We start from the raw sequence: 17,858 nt of genomic DNA, 5'->3' as shown, positions 1-17,858 counted from the left end.
ATGATTATATTTTAAAAGATGGTATATAAATAATTATCTATTTTTATATAAATAATTATATATAAATAATTATCTCTTTGATCTATTTTTATAAGAGTTTTTTCGGACTTAAAATATAATTATGTATAGTTATTTTTTTAGGATAATAAGAATCAAATTTTAATTTTTTTTATTATCAAATCTCTTATTCAGTATTTTGTAATCACTTATCCAAAAACTACTGAATTTTTTTTAGTGAGAATGTGAAGAGAATAGCTATTATTATATATATCTGAACATACAAACATACACAGGACACCCCTAACATCTATCTATTTTTTTCAGTAAATATAAAACATTAAAATCCTGTCGATACGGAAATTTTTTTTAGATTCCTCTTTCAAAACTTGGATTAGTGGATATATATGACAATATATATAAAGAGACAAAGGGAAAATGCCACAGTAAGAAACTAGGAAGGAACTAATCTAAGTCATGAGTAGCAGTTCTATCGATGATGCAACACACATGAGATACGATACGATATAAGATATAAAATACGTAATATAATAATTTTAAAATTTTATAAAATTTGGAGACATATATATATATAATATAAAAATATTTTTTAAAAAAAATTTATTAAGACACAATAAAAATGCGTATCCAATAAATATAGATGAATATCGTATTTAAAATATGTCTAACACATAAATACGAATGTCCGTAGTAGTAGGTAGTGTTTGTACGTTTTGAGGTATTGAGACAGAGACTGAGAGGTTGAGATTGAGTATCATGTTTGTTGGTTTAGAGACTGGTACTAAAATTTCTGTCTCTGTCTTCAAAATTTTAGTATTTCAATACGTCTAAAAAGTAAGGACACAGAAGACTAAAATTTTTAGAGATGAAGACTGAAATTTTAATAATATTTTATACCTAAAATATCCTCATTTTAATTAATTAATTCTAATTTTATATTTTGTACAAATTAAATAAGAGTTTCATTCTTGTTTTAATTTCTATCTTCCATTTTGTACCAAACAGAATACTAAAATTTAACCTTTAACCAAGTTGGGTTGGTCTAGTGGTTAGCTCACTAGTCCGCTTAAACAAGTGTCGGGGGTTCGAATCTCGCCTTGTGCATGCAGCAACCCATTAGCCAGCGGCAAACCGTTAAATGGAGCTCAGTACCGCGACAAATTAGTCCTTGACCTGTCGGGTTGGGGGATACCGTAAGAAACAAAAAAAAAGAATACTAAATTTTATTTCAATTTCTATCTTTTAATTTTAATTTTTTTGTCTCTGTCTCTGTACCAAATATTACGTTATAGAGCATTGAATTTAAGATTTTCAAGAACTGCCGTGTTTGAAAATAAGTATCAATCATTTACTTTAGATAAATCAAAATTTCATTAAATGTGATTTTTTTTAATCTATTTAAAATTAAGACTAGAATACATTTAAAAAACGACACCCTAATGTTGAACTACCTATATATAATGCCTATTGGGATCACAAGTAGTAATAGGTTTGATTTTGATGGATATGATTGTGAGTGTATGAGTGAGTGGTGGAGAAGGTACCATTATGAGTGAAAAAAAAAAACCACTTAGATTGGACACATACAACGTAGTAGACACCAAGAAACAGACACTGCAGGCTCTGGACACAATGGACCCATTCACCAACACAGTAAAGATAACAAGGATCTTTTATGTGGACACACCCTTATCATGCATCAACCAATTAGGTAAATTAATCACCCTTAGCTTCTATATATAGAATTATTCCAATCTTTCACGTTTAAACTTTAAACACACAAAATGAAGTATATCATCACATTTATTTTTTTGGGTAAAGTATATTTTTTATTTTTAAATTTTGTTAAAATATTTTAAAATATTTTTAAATTTTATTTTATTTTAATATTATTTTAAAAAAAAATTATTTGCATCAAATATATTTTTTATGATTAATCTTTTAAGAAATTTAGGACAAATTTAACAATTATTTTATAAAAATAATCATTAATATAAGTAAATCAGAGATAATTGTCATATATTATTGCTGGATTAGTCTAAATTTTTTTTAAAATTTAGCTGACAATGGCTTATTTATATAATGTATATAATGGTCTATATAAATTACAAAATGAACATCACCTATAATATTCAAAATAAACATCCATGTACTAAGAATAATAAACATCTCATGTCATAAAACCACTCATCCCAAAAACTTAAGCTGATTTTGGAGTTCACCAAGAATCAAATTCTAGACCTTTACTACTTATCCCAGAGGCTTACGCTGATAGAAAAAGGTAACACTAATGGTTATATCTCTAATACTCTCTAAACCTCCATTGTATGCAATGTACAAATATTTCATTGGCTCCCCATACTTTTTCAATAAAAAATTATTAAAACAAAATAAAATTTAGAGATTTTTTTAAAATTTTTTAACAAATTTCATAAAAAATTTTTTTTACCTTTTTTATTTGATTTGATCTATTGAAACTACTAGATATATTAAAAATAAAAAATTAAACACATTATATATATGGTCCTGGATGTTTACATGACACTGATATATAACAGTACGCACACGCCATTAGTAACATAAATACTCTCTCTCTTTCTCTCTCTTTCTTCGTTAATAATAATAACAATAATAATAACTACTTAATTAAAAAGTATCCTAAAATAACAATAATCTTTTTGTGTCTTTGAATACCAAATGATAGTACGGTTGCTGCTGCCACGAATCTATTAAAGGTGCATAAATCTATTAATTAATTAATCTTATAGTATCTACTGGTGCTTAATTTCGATTTGTTTAAAACTAGTTACCTACCCTACACCTAAGCCGGCATTTAGATACATTTTATTAGGTGCTTAATCCTTATCATTTATCAAACTCTCAACAAACAACAACACTCTCCACACGTCCCTTATTCCACATAATAATCCACAACTAATTAACCTATTTTTTGTTATTATTCCACATAATTTACAACGATGCAGATTCAATTAACAAATAAAAAGTCTTTACTGTTTGGTTAGCTATCCCTTGAAACAACACGGTAGAATGAAGGCATATAATTTCTCACACCTTCTCTCTGATCCAATTTTGTCCACTTTGGACCACTGAGAATAAATAAAGTTGCAGCTGCATACTTGATTTGTTACCTTTCATAATAATTCACATCTCCTTTATGGTATTCTCTCTTTTTGAGACCTTTCATGATATGTAGTATCCTTCTTTCATATGCTTTCATTACTTGCTTAGGTTTATTTCTACAAACCAAAATTGACTAGTCCTCTAATATGTAACTTTTTTTGGCCCCATTTAAATCCTTCTTTTTTTTACTGCTGAAAGTTCTTCATTTTCTTGTCTTAGATTTTGCCATTATAGGCTTCAGTTCCCATACAAGAGTTCTTCACTCAGATTTGTTTTCCACAAAAAAAAAGGGGTTGGAATTTTTTGGATTAAACATACATACATGGCAATTGAACTTTGCTCAGAGAATTGTGGGGTTTCTTCAAACTCATCAATGAGTCCAAGAATCTCATTCTCACATGACTTCTCACAATCTGATGTGATACCTGTTGAGCAGCACCCCTTTGGATCAACAACTTCTGATTTGGAATCAAGCAATGATTTTGATTTCTGTGTCACTGAAAGTTTTGAGCTTGTTGAGTCTTTTCCAGCGGATGAGTTTTTCTCAGGTGGAAGGATCATTCCCACTGAAATCAAGGGACCAAAGAAGAACAACAACATCATCATCCATCAAAAGGGTCATCATCAATTAGCACCACAACACCCTCCTCCATTGCCTCCACAATCATGTGTTACTGTTAATCATAATCATAATCATAATCATGATCATAATCACCATTATTGCAGTAGTGGTTGTTCTAGCTCTACTAGTAGTAGGAACTTGAAGAAAGAAGGTTCATCAAAAGAAGGAAAATACATGAACAATAATAATAATGATTCAAAGTCCTTTTGGAACTTCAAGAGAAGTAGCAGCTGTGGGAATGGATACAGAAGAAGTTTATGCGCTTTGCCACTTCTATCAAGAAGCAATTCAACTGGATCATCATCCAACACCACCAAGAGGAATCCATTGTCAAAGGAAGCAGGTACTACAAAGCAAAATTCACACAAACATTCTTCTTCTTCTTCTTCTCAATCTATTGTTGCTCCAACAAACATTTATCATCAAAAGCCTCCACTGAATAATAAGAGTCATCATCATCACCAGCATCATCATCATGGATCTTATGGTAACAACAGTGTTAGAGTTGTTAGTCCTGCTCTTAATGTTCATTCTGCTAACCTATTTGGTTTGGCCTCAATCTTCTCCAACAATAGAGATAAGAGCAAGAAGAAGTGATTATTAATTTGCATTACAATAACTCTATGTACTCCAACCTAATATAATTATCAGGTTAGGTAGCCTACATTACACCCTGCTGCGAATCTTTCTGGATTATACGTTAACGCGAAATGCTTATACATCAGACTGTCTGTTTTATATATTTTTCTTATCTGCAATTTTATTAGCTAATGAAGTGTGAAGCAAAAATTAATTCCTCTCTTTTACTATGTACGTTCTTGTATTATCTAACATGTGTGTGATTTGGAAAAAAAAAAGGAATAAGTTGGTTAGATATTTTGAAAGGTGAATGGTTTGCATCAAGAAAACAAGATGATAAAGGTGATTTAGAAGGATGATAGTAACGTACAATTATATTATGTGCACACTAAAATCAGCCACCAAACTCATATATGATAATAAAATACATGTTAAAATATAAATATATATTAAAAATAAATTAAATTACACATGTATTTATATACAAATACATTAGTAGCTATTTTCATGGTTGATTTTAGTTTACGAATAGCATTTTTTAAGTAACGTAGGATGCTTTTTGGCACAAAATGACAGATCATTGTAGTTTTCATGGCTTCTTGTCCTTTGTCTGTGTTTTGCTCCCCTGCTTTTGTTCTCTAGAGATTCTGTAAATATATTGATTTTGATTACATTTTTTTTTCTAATGTTAATTCTACTTGTTTTGTTGTTGGTGATGGATTACCAGATTATCACTACATTAGACAGTTTCTTAATGATTACTCTAAGATTATATGATTAACTTCTTGATGACTAGAAAAAAATGCCTAATTTAGATAAAATAGCTCTGTAACAAGTTATTCTCTGAAATAATAGTGTTAGGTAAAGCGGTTAGAGGAAATTTATACAAGCTTTTACTTTAGACGTGGAAATTAATTTTTAACATGTACAACATTATTGAAAGTTGAACTTTCTAATTAACAAGACTCGCATATATTAATTAAAAATTAATTTAGATATGGTGAAACATTAATTCTTCTTACCTAAATATTACCATGATCATTTTATAGAAGCGGAAGGCTAGTAGTCAATATTTTTAGTATAAAAAATTGAAAAATTGACTAATATTAATTTAAATAGAAGATAAAAATAAAAAAGGTGGAAACTCAGGTGTAGTCGACTTTACGTGAAGTTAATAACTGAGAATCGTTAAATAGTTAGACTGATTTAACTAAATTTCTATCTAACAGCTCTCAACTATCAACTTTACGTAAAGTCGACTGCACTTGAGTTTCCACTAATAAAAAAAAGTATTTGTCACGGTACAATTTTTTTTTTTTTAAACAAGAATATATCTTCTAAGAAGAATCCTAGTGGGTAGTAAGAATTATGCTGCAGGTCCTTATATACAAACATCCCCTTGGCCATAAATAAATAAATAAATAAATAAAATGGCTATATATAGTGCATACATAGAAAGATTTCTGGGTGAAATTCAATGGAGACAACGTCGTAAATAGCTAACTTTTGTTCCTACGTTAGTAGTTGCATGCACGTTGTGTCAGCTTCAGCTTCAGTTAGAAGCTATAAACAACCATTGCCAACTGTCTCAGGAGACGGCAGATTCATTAGTTTTATATATAGTTTAAATCACACTTAATTTTATATTAAGTGAAAAATAAAGAAATTATTATTGATATATCTCATGTCTCGTCAAGGAAATCTTGCATAAATGATATTATATATGCAATGTCACATTAATTATATTATTATTATCAAACAGTACAAATGGTTCATGACAATCATGCTAAGGGCATTAGGGTATATAGTTATGAAAACACATTATGAAGACATAACAAGTTTCTTTAGTTAACTTTGTGGTTGAGTCAAGCTAAGTTTCACCCATACTCATTAATTATTAGTCCCAAGGTGTTAGATAGTGTAATGTCACTCTCTCATTCACTTTGCTGATGAGCCATCCCATGAGGGAATTGCTAATAAACGAGTAAAGTGATAATTAGGTCTTTTTGAAGATTTCGATCAATTAGTTTTTGAAAAAAAATTAATTTGATCTTTTAAGATAATAAATAATGGGCATGTTACGTCTTTCTATTAATTCATCATGTAAAATTTAAAAACGGTGCTTATATACACTGTTAACTTGTGATGTATCTATTTATAAAAAGTTATCATGTAAATAATAGTTTTTGGAATGAAACTTTACCTATTTTAGTAGTATTTGTGGTAAATAAAGAGCAGTTAAAAATTCAAATGATAATAATGCTTCATTGTCTAAAATTACATCGTTTCTATACTCATGTAACAGCAATATTAATGGGATACATACCACTATAAATAACAAAATATACGAGCAACTTCATTTCGTTTCGCACTATCTATTTGTAGAAAGGACATACATTTTCACCATTTAATATCATGAAAGACCTAATTGTTACTTTTTTTTTCTGCAAAAACTAATTAATTCGAAGTCGAAATCTTTAAAGATGTAATTTTCGGTTTACTCTTTAATAAATACTAGCTACCTTAGGTTCTAATATACTCCATCAAAACACCTTGTTACTTTTCCTAAATATTATGATGGAGAGGATAATAATGTAATTCAAAGTTTTCCCAAATGATTAAAGACTTCTCATTTTATTAATCTCATGTTAATAATATATATAGTATCATCATTTTCACAAATATTGATGACTTTATAAAGTAGTGAAGGATGGTTAACCGTTCCAAAGAGATGTAATAAATACCCTTTCCCTGTTTTTCAAACTTGGATTCTGAGTCCCTTTGGATGCATGAGGAGGAAAGTTTCCAAGTCAAGAGATATTTTAATTACGCACGGAGACGGTAAAGAAGAACTGAACATGATTGCATGGAATCCACATTTTGTAGGATAAAAAGTTGTATGACCAAAAATGTCAAAATGCATGCATGGCACAAACTTTCTTGCCATATTTCCAACCACTAAAGCTGATCATTAATGATATGATGCAATAGTTGTTGAAATTCAAACCCATACACACACTGAAGTAGTCAAGCATGGCAGTTACATTCAGCATAGTAGCCACCTCTTATTAGCATCCAATAGTGTTAAATTCAAGTGAATCCAATAAAGAACTAACTAAAAAGTTGTTAAGGTTTTTAATTCAAAGAGAGAAATTTCATCTTGTATGACAATTTATTTATAGGTGAATATTCAGGTACGATTATTTCCACGTAAAATTTATAATTAAAAATTATTAGATAATAATTTAATTAAATTTATCAAATTATTTAATAATTCTCAAATATTATTTTCGTATGAAATGAAGATAACTTTATACGAATTTTTACCTTATTTTTATTATTAAGTCAATTTAAATGTTTGTTGTTGATCAATAAAATATTTTATATACAAAAATAAGATTCAAATTTTTTATATTTATTTAAAAATGGAAACTCAGTTGCAGTTGACTTCACGTGAAGTTGATAGTTGAAAATCATCTAATGACTCTCAACTGTCAACTTCACGTGAAATTGAATACACCTGAGTTTTCACCTTGTTTAAGTACCCTATTAAACTAACTATTCCACTAACTCAAATTCCATTGATTAATTTGAATGTAATTTTGTACTTAAATTATATATATAAAACTTTTGTTAGGTAATTAATTAAGTTGAGAATTACAACCATATGATCTCAAGGGTACTAACTATACATCATATATTGGTCCTAATTAACACTCTAGTGGTGGAAGTGGAGAACCCTTTTTAGAACGCAAGTGAAGGGTACCACACTAATAATATTTGAATTATAAAATTATTTAATTTTGTAGAAAGCAACATAAATAAAAGGTGTAGGGCATGGATGACCATCAAAAATCCAATTCCTTGACGCAAACACTATATGGCCACAGGTTTTTGTTACCCATCTTCAAGACCAACACCATGTGCTCTTTATTCATCTTCCCAAGTACATTGTGTACAAATTATGCATATCCTTTTTTTTAATGTATTCCAATATAATGTAGATATACTCTTAATTAGTAGAAAAAAATTGAATGTTAAATTTGATCAAAATAGTCAATTTACACAAATTTAAAGTTACAATAAAAAACATACATAACATAAAATTTCCAATTTGTTTTCCAAAGTTCAAGATGATACAAAATAAGCATCATATATATAAGCATAAGGTTAATCTATGGAAGCATATCGTTCTCACAAAGAAAACATATATAGTGTTTTTATTTTGGTAGTACAATATGCCATGTGCGCACATATGACAAATGCAGGTGATGAGTTGTAAAAGTAGACATATATATATCATCATAATATTCTCTTATCCAAATATATTCTTTGTTATTAATATATACGGTTTTGCTAGGAATATTTGTAGGCATTAGGCAATAATTTCTTTGAATTTGAAAAGTTAATTTTTTTTTACAATAAGAATTTAATTTTAATTAAATTTTAATATTATATCATACAACTATTTAAATTTAAAAGATGAATTAAATTTTTATTTTTTAATAAAATTTTAAAAATAAAAAACAAAAATAAAATCACAACCCAAAAGATTCTAATTTTTTTAACAATTATTTTTTCTATTATTGGAGACCCTTGATATTATGTTTGACAAGGATTTATTGTCTGCTTTTAATATGGGAATAGTTTTATAATTAATTGGAATCAGTATTGTTTTGGTCCGTTTTGAAATTAATTTTTTATTTAGAATCATTTTTAACCTTTTTTTATATTAAAATGTCTTTTTTAATAAATTTTTTTATTTTATTACTAAATTATTCCTATTCTAACAAAAAAATTATAATTTTTTTAAAGAAAAGGACAGCGGAGGGAAGAGGAGAGGAAAGGACGCGAGAGAGAGGAGATCCGAAAAAGAGAGAGAGAACGCCGGTGGAGGGGAGGAGGCCGCTGTCATAGCCGCTGCCATCATCGCGACACCTGCATCGTCATTGGCTCGCCCACGAGCCGCCGCCAGAACTGCGAACAGAGGAAGACATCGCCATCGTTCATGCATGCTTCTACCCCCATGGAGTGCGTCGCCGGAAAGGGGAGCTCGATGCGAGGAGGGCGGCACGCGAAGGAGAGAGTGATCCGAGGCTGAGCTGGGTTCCTACCATCGTCGATCTGCTTAGCCGCCGTCGCACGCTCCGTCGCTGCCGCTAGTGATGGGTGGTCGAGCCTTCGCCGCTACCGCTTGAGATCCGGATGCATTTGCTTCTTCTTCTGCTTCTGCGTCTGTCCGTTTTTGCTTCTGCTTTGCTTATTTGCTTCTGCTTCTGATTCTTGTTTTCGATTCTGATTTTGATTTATTATTTTTTTGATTGATTTTGTTATTGAATTTGATGTTGATGTTTCTGAATTTAAATATGTTATTGTTGGTGTTCTTGAAGCTGATTATTAGTATTTAATGGGAGTAAGGGAGGTAGTGGTGGTGGTGATGGTAAAGGTGCTAGTGATGATGGAGGGTATTTTTGTTTGTAAAAAGTTAAAAAAACGATTTTAATACAAAAAAATGTTAAGAATGATTCTAAATAAAAAATTACGTTGGGAACGGTTTTAATTCTAACCCTCAACGTTAGGATCAAAACAATATTTAATCCTAATTAATTCTTAAGCATTTTTGACAAATCTCTTAATTATTTTAAGAGAAATAATCTATAATATGAACTGGAAAAGGATAACCGTAATACTATGAAGATAAAAAAAAATCAAAATTTATTTTATTTAATATTTTATTAATTATAGTTACAAAGAATTCTTTTTAAGGCTAAGTAAATTAAATACTAACTACACTATAGTTGTTGATTGGTAATATTGGGCCAGGATTAAACTAAGTAAAACTTTCACCGGATCATGAAGGCTAATAAACTCTTTAATTCATGAAGCCCATTTCCCAAAAACACCGTTTCCATCAATTATCAATTTTGGGCCAAAACCGTACACAAGTATTCTTTTAGTTAAAAAGAAAGATGGAAAGTTTCTAATCCAAAACACTTGAAGAAGGAAGTTTTGCCACCACCCAATTTATGTTACTTACTCTTGACACAAAAAAAAGACCTTGATTTTTTTTTTTATTTGGTGTCTAACCTTGATTAATACTAATTAGTAATTACAACCTACTAAGTACTAACATGAGAAGTTTTTAAAAGAGGACCAAGGTAATAAGATGTAATGTAATAATATTTTTGGAGAAATAATCCAATACTTGCATACTCATTGCACTTACCTAATATACAATTTCCCCTTGCATTCTCATGATTCTCTATTTGTATGGTTTTGGTGTTTAATCGCCACGTATTTTTATAAAAAATATTATTTATATATTAAAATCAATCATCAAAATTATATCATGGATATATTTTATAATTTAATATATATTTTATATTAGTATAGTTATTTTTAGTATATATTTAACATGATTATTTCATAATAGATACTAATAAATAAGAATGTTCATGAATCAAATTTGATCCACATATTCGCAGTTTTTTATTCGAATTCAATAAAAAATGCGGATATAAATCCGATCCATAAGATTATTGGATCGGATCGAATCCGCACACTAATAGAATTGAATTGAAAATTTTGTATAATTATCTGTATATTTGCATATCCGCAAAAATAAAAAAATAAATAAGTAAATATTTTTTTATATTTTATTTCAAGTAATAATTATCATATATATTATATTAATTTAATTTATTATTTAAAAAAATATGTTTAATATTATTTTAAGAATAAACATCTTTTTTTCACTTTTGTCTTCATGCCTGAATTTTGATAAAAGTTTCCACGTCATCCTGCGGTTCCTGTTGATGCTTGCCGATTCCCTATAACTTTTTTCGTTTTGTGACAATGAAAGCTGATATATCATTTTCTAAAGACCAAAATAACAAAATCCAACGTCTATTTCCTGTAGATTTTTCTCATGGTTAAAGACACACAATCCAGTTTATCTAATATAATCTAGTCACCTACTCTTAGGAATATCGAAAAAGTAGATAGTAATTAATTAAATCCTTTCACTTTATTTCGTAAATTAACTACTAGTACTATGCAAAAGGTAGTAATCGTTTGGTGTTATTGAAGTTAAAGAACTATAATTGGTGAAAGGTCACTTTATACGAACCACTCTCATCATGTGACAATAGTTCTATTTCTCTTTACATTGATATTCACATTATCTTACCTTCGTTACTGTTTTTTGCCAATTTCCCTAAGAGAGGGGTCCACCGAAATTCACGTGTATTTCATATATATATATTTTTTATATTGCTAATGATTTGAGCTCAAAGTATGAGCATCGAGTAACTGTATAAAATAGACATATTGAAACACTGAAAAATTTAATGTTTTAAGTTAACTGCTAAAAAATATTAGCACAAGTTAAATTGATGTTTTGATAAACTTCTTGCTAACGTGTACTATTAGTTTGTTTGTATACCAAAAAATTTGTCACATGTGTTAAATATTTTTAATAGTATTATTAGATATTGTTTAACAATGTGTAATGAGTAAGAGAAATATTATGTTATAAATATTGAGTGATTAACACTTAAAAAAATTTACATGAGTAATGTATGTGAAATGTGTTATATAAGAGATTATATATTTATGAAAAAAAATTAAAGTGATAATGTTAGTAAAAGTATAAATTAATGTTTTAATTATTTTTAAATTTATAATATTTATTATTTTTGAGTCTCATTATCTTAATTTAAAGGTAATTTATAATGTAAATTAACGTATTTTTTTAAATAACTGCATAACTTTATAGGAATCGAATTTGTGAGATTATCATGTAATTTTGTTAATCACATATATTATCATGCAATATTATTGTCTAGCTCAGAGATTCTAAGGCGGATTATTTTAGATTGAGTTCTGCTAGGGAGTCAATAGAATATTTGTAGATATTTTAAATTTAAAATTTTGATAGCATGTCATGATACCACTCGTCTCAAAAGTTTAAGCTGATAGAAAAAGGTAACACTAATGATTATATCTCTAATACTGAATCGGACATTTCTAAACTTCTATTATACACATTATACAAATATTCTATTGTTCCTATACTTTCTCTCTTAGATTTTAGCCCTAGAAAAGGTTGAGAAAATGTGATGATGATTGTAAGATACATTGTTGCCACTTACCACATTTTTGCTGATGGAAAGCAAAGAAGTAATGAGGAAAATGGTGGAAAGGAAGGAAAAGTGTAGTATGATTAATATCCTTTTGGGGGCTTTATATGTCATACAAAGTTTAACATTGAATCCACCACTGATTTTGCTCCTTCAACTTCAAAAATAAAACTCTACTAATATTGCTACTTCACACCCTCACCGACAGCGCGTGACTTCCAAAAAATTTCAACTTAAACACTACTTACTAGAACATGGGAAATTGAAAATCCATATAAATATTTTCACAAATTCGTTCAATTAACTCTAGAATTTAGTATTTGTTTATTTTCTTAAATAAGTACTAGCACTATAAGATTCATTTTCTTGTTTTAATCAAGTATTAAAAATTTAAAGAGAGAAAAAAAAACTAATGATCCAAATATAAATATAAATAATTGAGTGAATATTTCATTCGACTCCTGACAATTATCTTAAAAGGATAACGAAGCTTTTAAGAAAAGAAAAATATCCAACCCAATTTCTGATTTCTTTTAGGATTGATTAGTTTTTGTACAAAAAAAAATATTAACTTTTTTTAACACAGAAAATAATCAGTCCCATAAAAAAAAATTTTAAGAATCGAACTGATATTTTTTTTATCAAGAATTTCGTTATCTTTTGAAGTTATTGCGAGGGTTATTTTGGGTTTTTCTCTAAATAATTTAGAGAAAAGAAAAGGATCCTTAATCTCGCGCGCAATAACAGAGGAAGACGTAGACACAACGTTATCGAACCAAAACCTGTGTTTTCGTTTCTTGTCTCATACTCCTTAATACTACGAAATACGTAATACTATTCTTTATTACTACCTATATTGTTTAGATTTCGCAGCTTCCATTGTTTTGAGTTGACCAATGCTTCGGCATGCGCGTGGTGTGTTTTGTTTCTTCTCTTGTCTCCTTTTCCTTCTTATCCTACGCACCTCCCTCTCTCTCTCTCTCCACAATCTCTATCATCGACTACACTCACTCACTCACTAGTGTTATGCAGTACTAGTTGTTCTTCTTCCCTGTCTCCTCTTGATCCTTGCATGATTCGGTGGTAACTTCAATCTTTATGTGTTTGTTTTTGTTGCTTACTACGGTGGTGGTGGTGGTGGGTCCAGCTCCGTCGTCGTTTTATCCCCATCAATGGTTGCTTTCTTGCTCAGTCTAGCACAGTGGTTTTTGCAGGGGTTTGTTCCCGTGTCTTTTCTGGTTCCTGACATTATTTCAACTCTTTTGTTGCTTTCTCAAATGGGGTTACTTTTGTGCTATGGTTATGGAGAAAAGATATGATTTTTTTTCTGGGTTTGTGGGGTGAGAGAATGTGAAGTTGCTCTTGGTGGAGAGAGTTTTTAAGAGCTAAAAGTTTGCTCTTTTCTTTTTGGTTCTAAATAAAAGTTGGGTTTTTTGGTTTGATTTGGTGGAATGAGTGATTCTACTTCTTCATGTTTGGCCATTGCGGAGAAGAAGGCACAGAAGCCAGGTGGCTGTTCTGGCATTTTCTTTCAGCTCTTTGAATGGAAGAGGAAGCTTGCAAAGAAGAAGCTCTTCTCTAAGAAGCTTCTGCCTCCTGGTTAGTTTCTTTGTGTCCTCAATCTATATTATATATATTTGTTTTGACTCCAATTCTTCTGTCACCAACAAACTTGGTTTTGTGGAAACCGATGATTCTTTTTTTGACCTTTGTTATTGTTTTGTTGAGTGTATCAGCTCGTGCTAAAAGGTTTAAGGGAGATGAAAAAATGCCAAATTCCAAGATCCACTTGGTAAGGCTTTATATATATAGCTCATGCTTGATGGCTTGTGTTAGTGTTTGTGATTTGTGTTACTTTTACTTTCGGATCTTATTCTTTTGTTGGGTAATAATGTTGTGGCTATGTTTCAATTGTAGATTGCTAATGAGAATAGTGGAGGTTTCCCAAGTGCCAAGAAAGGTGGGAATTATGGCTTTGAGGTGATAGTGCCACAAAAGAGTGAAATGCGAGCTCCCGGTCTGGTAGCTAGATTGATGGGCCTAGAATCTATTCCGGCTTCAAAGCGTGATAAGTCCAAGAAAGGTTTGCATTTGGATGGTTTTGGTGATAATGAGAAGGAGTGTAAGAGTAATTGTGAGTTAGATAGGCAAGGCATGGATTCGGAAATAGTGGTTATGAAGCATGATTCAAGACCTGAGAAGCTTCAGAAGACCGGTACAGATGAGAGACGGGCAGTGACGAGGTTTGGAGCCGAGGCCTTGCAAATTAAGCATGTTTTGGCCAGAGCAAGAAAGTATCATCATCATCATCATCATCATCATCACCATCCAAAGCTTGCATCTCAGTTGATGAGCCCGAGAATTCCTTCAACGAAGAGTGCCTCTCGAAGCTCTAGGTTGATAGGAGCAGCTACTAGAATTTTGGAACCTGGATTACAGGCTAGAAGCAGAGCTAAAGGTTCTCTTCTCACATATCATGGTTCGGCATTTCCTCCTAAAACCAGCAATGTGACAAATTGTGAGGGGCCTAGTTCGGCCGTTATGCAAAATCAACTTGACTATGATGCAAGCACAGCCAAGCCTTTGATGGGGCAGACTTCTTGCAAAAATTGTGGTAATTTAGTTGATGTTGTTGACTGCAAGCTGGATGTTCCTTTACCTGTTGTGTCAGATGTGTTTGCAACAACATCTGTGGTATCATCACAGAAGAATGGTAGGTTCTTCACTCCCTCTCCCTCTCCCTCTCATGAACAAGAAAGAGAAATAGTTCTTCTAAGAAGTCAGGAAAAGCTCATGTCTCTTGCTACTGAGAAAGAAGGAATGGATAATGTGCATCAATTTTGTAACAAACACATCACCAAGAGAATGACAGTGCCCCGTGACGGTCCAGATATCTGGAACCCATCGAGCCAATCAGTTAGTACTGGAGAGGGTGATGCATCTTCCTCTACATTAAAGCACAAACCGCAAACACAAGAACGAATGTTGAGCAACGAAAGAAGTTCATCTGCTTCTACAATGAGTAATACAGGAGTAAAAAGAATGTCATCATCTACAAGCAGTGTGAATGAGACTAAAGACTTTGTTGCTCTGAATAGAAGCCTAAGTGGTCAAGTGAGGATAAGGTCACCCACCAAAGTAGATAGTTCCAAATTCGACCTTGAGAAAAAACCAAGTTTTAGTCAGAACAAATCCTTGTCTGATGTAAGGACATTAGAGACAAAAAGAAGAACCTCAAATGTCATGCAAGGTAAAAGTACAGCTCCTTGTTCAGCTGGAGTGAGTCAGAGAAATCTTCGATCCGATGCACTTGTCGGGAAACAAAAGGGATTCGTCGCATCCTCCTGGAATTGTGCTAACATCAAAAGTAAACAATGCAGTAAGGAGAAAACAGTGAAGGTTAATGACAACAAAACCAATGAGGTGGTTTCTTTTACATTTAATTCTCATTTGAAGCAAAAGACAGGCATAGATTCTGAGAAGGAAGAGATAAGCAACAATATTGAGAGGAAGACATGCTTCCAAAGACCTTCGCCCTTGCGAGTTGATGGGCTAAGTGCCTTTCTAGAACAAAAGTTGAAAGAATTAACTTCTCAAGAAGATTATGATTTGGCTACGGGTACTCCATCAAAAAAATCAACTGCAATGATTCTTCAGGAGCTGATATCTGCTCTAAGTTCAGAGAGACTGATTTGCTGCAATGGTCATATGTTTGATGAAAACTTCCGGTTTCATGTAAGTCTTTGCTTTTTGTTTTTTTTTTTCTCACTGTACTCTAATTTAGCTTCTCATGACATCTGATCATTTGATTACCATAAGTTTCTTCTCTTATTATATGCATAGCTTGCTCTTTGCTTATGTTCATGCATCGGTCGCAATATCAGAATTTTGTGATTCGGCCATTCGGGGAAAGAAAATTTCATATTTTAAATTTCATGACCCTCTTAGCTTACTTTAACAGAGTTACTTTGGTTCCAAAGACTCATTCTAGATATTAACTTATTGCATTTGTAGGAAAATGCAGTCGGTTAAGTGCATACACATTGCTGACTTTCATGTCCCTTGTATGATTATTGTTGCTAGCATGAAATGCATATATATCATCATTAAATTTACGTTAACCAATGCACTTGGAATTATTTGAGATTATTTTATTGTCAATTTGAGCCTGGTGCTATTCTTTCTGAAAAGTGCATCTCTATTTGACTTTTATCATTCTTTTTTCTACTCTCATCAGAATGGGCCAAGACAAGAAGGGATATTCGGAGCTTCTTGCAATGGTAATCATCACAGTCCTGGATCAGTTCTTGAAGCTTCCTTTTCTTCTAGTAGTTTGGATGAAAGCTCAGGTAATAAGAGTGTTAACTTTTCAAAAAAGGTCTTGTCAAGTTGTTTAACCACTGCATTTACAGGGTTGAGTACTCTTGTTTATGCCTATGATCGATCCTTTGTTTAGTTTCAGGGCAGGGTTATCATCCTTACTCCATGAATAACTCTTATGATCAGCTGGAACAATTGGAACATGATGCTGAACTCACAGATTCTGCAACAACATCTTCAAACAAAGGGAGAGTAGTTTGTGAGCTACTGATTGATCTTGTCAACCAAATTCCCGGGCCATTACAAAGCTTATATTCTTTTGGGCCAAGTTTGACAAGAAGCAAGCTCACTCATATGAAAGATGTTATCTTGAATGCTGAATTGGTTATCGGAATCGACACCGTCTTTGGTCGGGACGAAGCCCCGGAACTTGTAATTCATCGGTTCCTCCTCGACGAACTGGACACCATGGCAAGTGATATTATGTGGAGAAATTTTAATCTCTTTGTGGGCTGCACCGATTCTAGACATCAAAACAAACTTAAGGGGTTCCTCTTTGACTGTGTTATAGAATATCTAGAATCAAATTGCTGCCGTTATCTTGAGTGTGGATTCAAGCTATGGTGGACTAAATTGCAGCAATGCTTGAAATCCAAGGTGTTGGCTCAGGAGGTAAAGGCCGAGATCGAAAGATGGGGGAGCATGGCTGGGATGGAACATGATGAAATAATAGAATGGGAAATGAGCTACTCTTTGGGCAAATGGATAGATTTTGATATTGAAACATTTGAGGCTGGTGTTATGATAGATAGGTGCATATTTCAAAGTTTGTTGGATGAAATTGTTCAAGACCTTGTTGTAGGTTGCAAACACCAGCATTGTTCATCATGCAATATCTATCTCCCTATCACTAATAGTCATTGTTAGGAACCAACATGTATTTTTGTACAAAAACCATTTGGGGATCCATGGATTATTAGTAGACAAATAAATATAAGATACAGATGCTTGTTTTGTGTGTGATTCATAACTAACCA

The 17,858-nt window shown here is 31.5% G+C and overlaps 2 protein-coding genes across 3 annotated transcripts; both read left to right on the top strand.

Annotated features, from left to right (window-relative positions):
• Positions 1-2,957: 2,957 nt before the first annotated feature.
• On the top strand, positions 2,958-4,505 carry LOC107486902 (uncharacterized). Its single transcript, XM_016107475.3, has one exon. It carries the CDS (start codon positions 3,482-3,484, stop codon positions 4,376-4,378), a length of 897 nt encoding a protein of 298 aa, XP_015962961.1. The 5' UTR covers positions 2,958-3,481; the 3' UTR covers positions 4,379-4,505.
• An 8,846-nt stretch (positions 4,506-13,351) lies between these two features.
• LOC107486904 (uncharacterized) lies at positions 13,352-17,858 on the top strand. Of its 2 annotated transcripts, none has more exons than XM_052261098.1 (5): positions 13,352-14,100; positions 14,238-14,293; positions 14,419-16,236; positions 16,739-16,850; positions 16,964-17,858. In XM_052261098.1, exons 1-5 carry the CDS (start codon positions 13,953-13,955, stop codon positions 17,746-17,748), a joined length of 2,919 nt encoding a protein of 972 aa, XP_052117058.1. In that variant the 5' UTR covers positions 13,352-13,952; the 3' UTR covers positions 17,749-17,858. The 2 variants fall into 2 exon arrangements, with proteins under 2 accessions (XP_052117058.1, XP_020997020.1); XM_021141361.2 differs by having other exon boundaries at positions 13,353-14,100; positions 16,958-17,857.

The sequence above is a fragment of the Arachis duranensis genome, chromosome 4 (assembly GCF_000817695.3).
Source record: "Arachis duranensis cultivar V14167 chromosome 4, aradu.V14167.gnm2.J7QH, whole genome shotgun sequence".
NCBI lineage: Eukaryota > Viridiplantae > Streptophyta > Magnoliopsida > Fabales > Fabaceae > Arachis > Arachis duranensis.
Note: the sequence above shows the minus strand (reverse complement) of the source record. Positions and strands in the feature narration are given on the sequence as shown.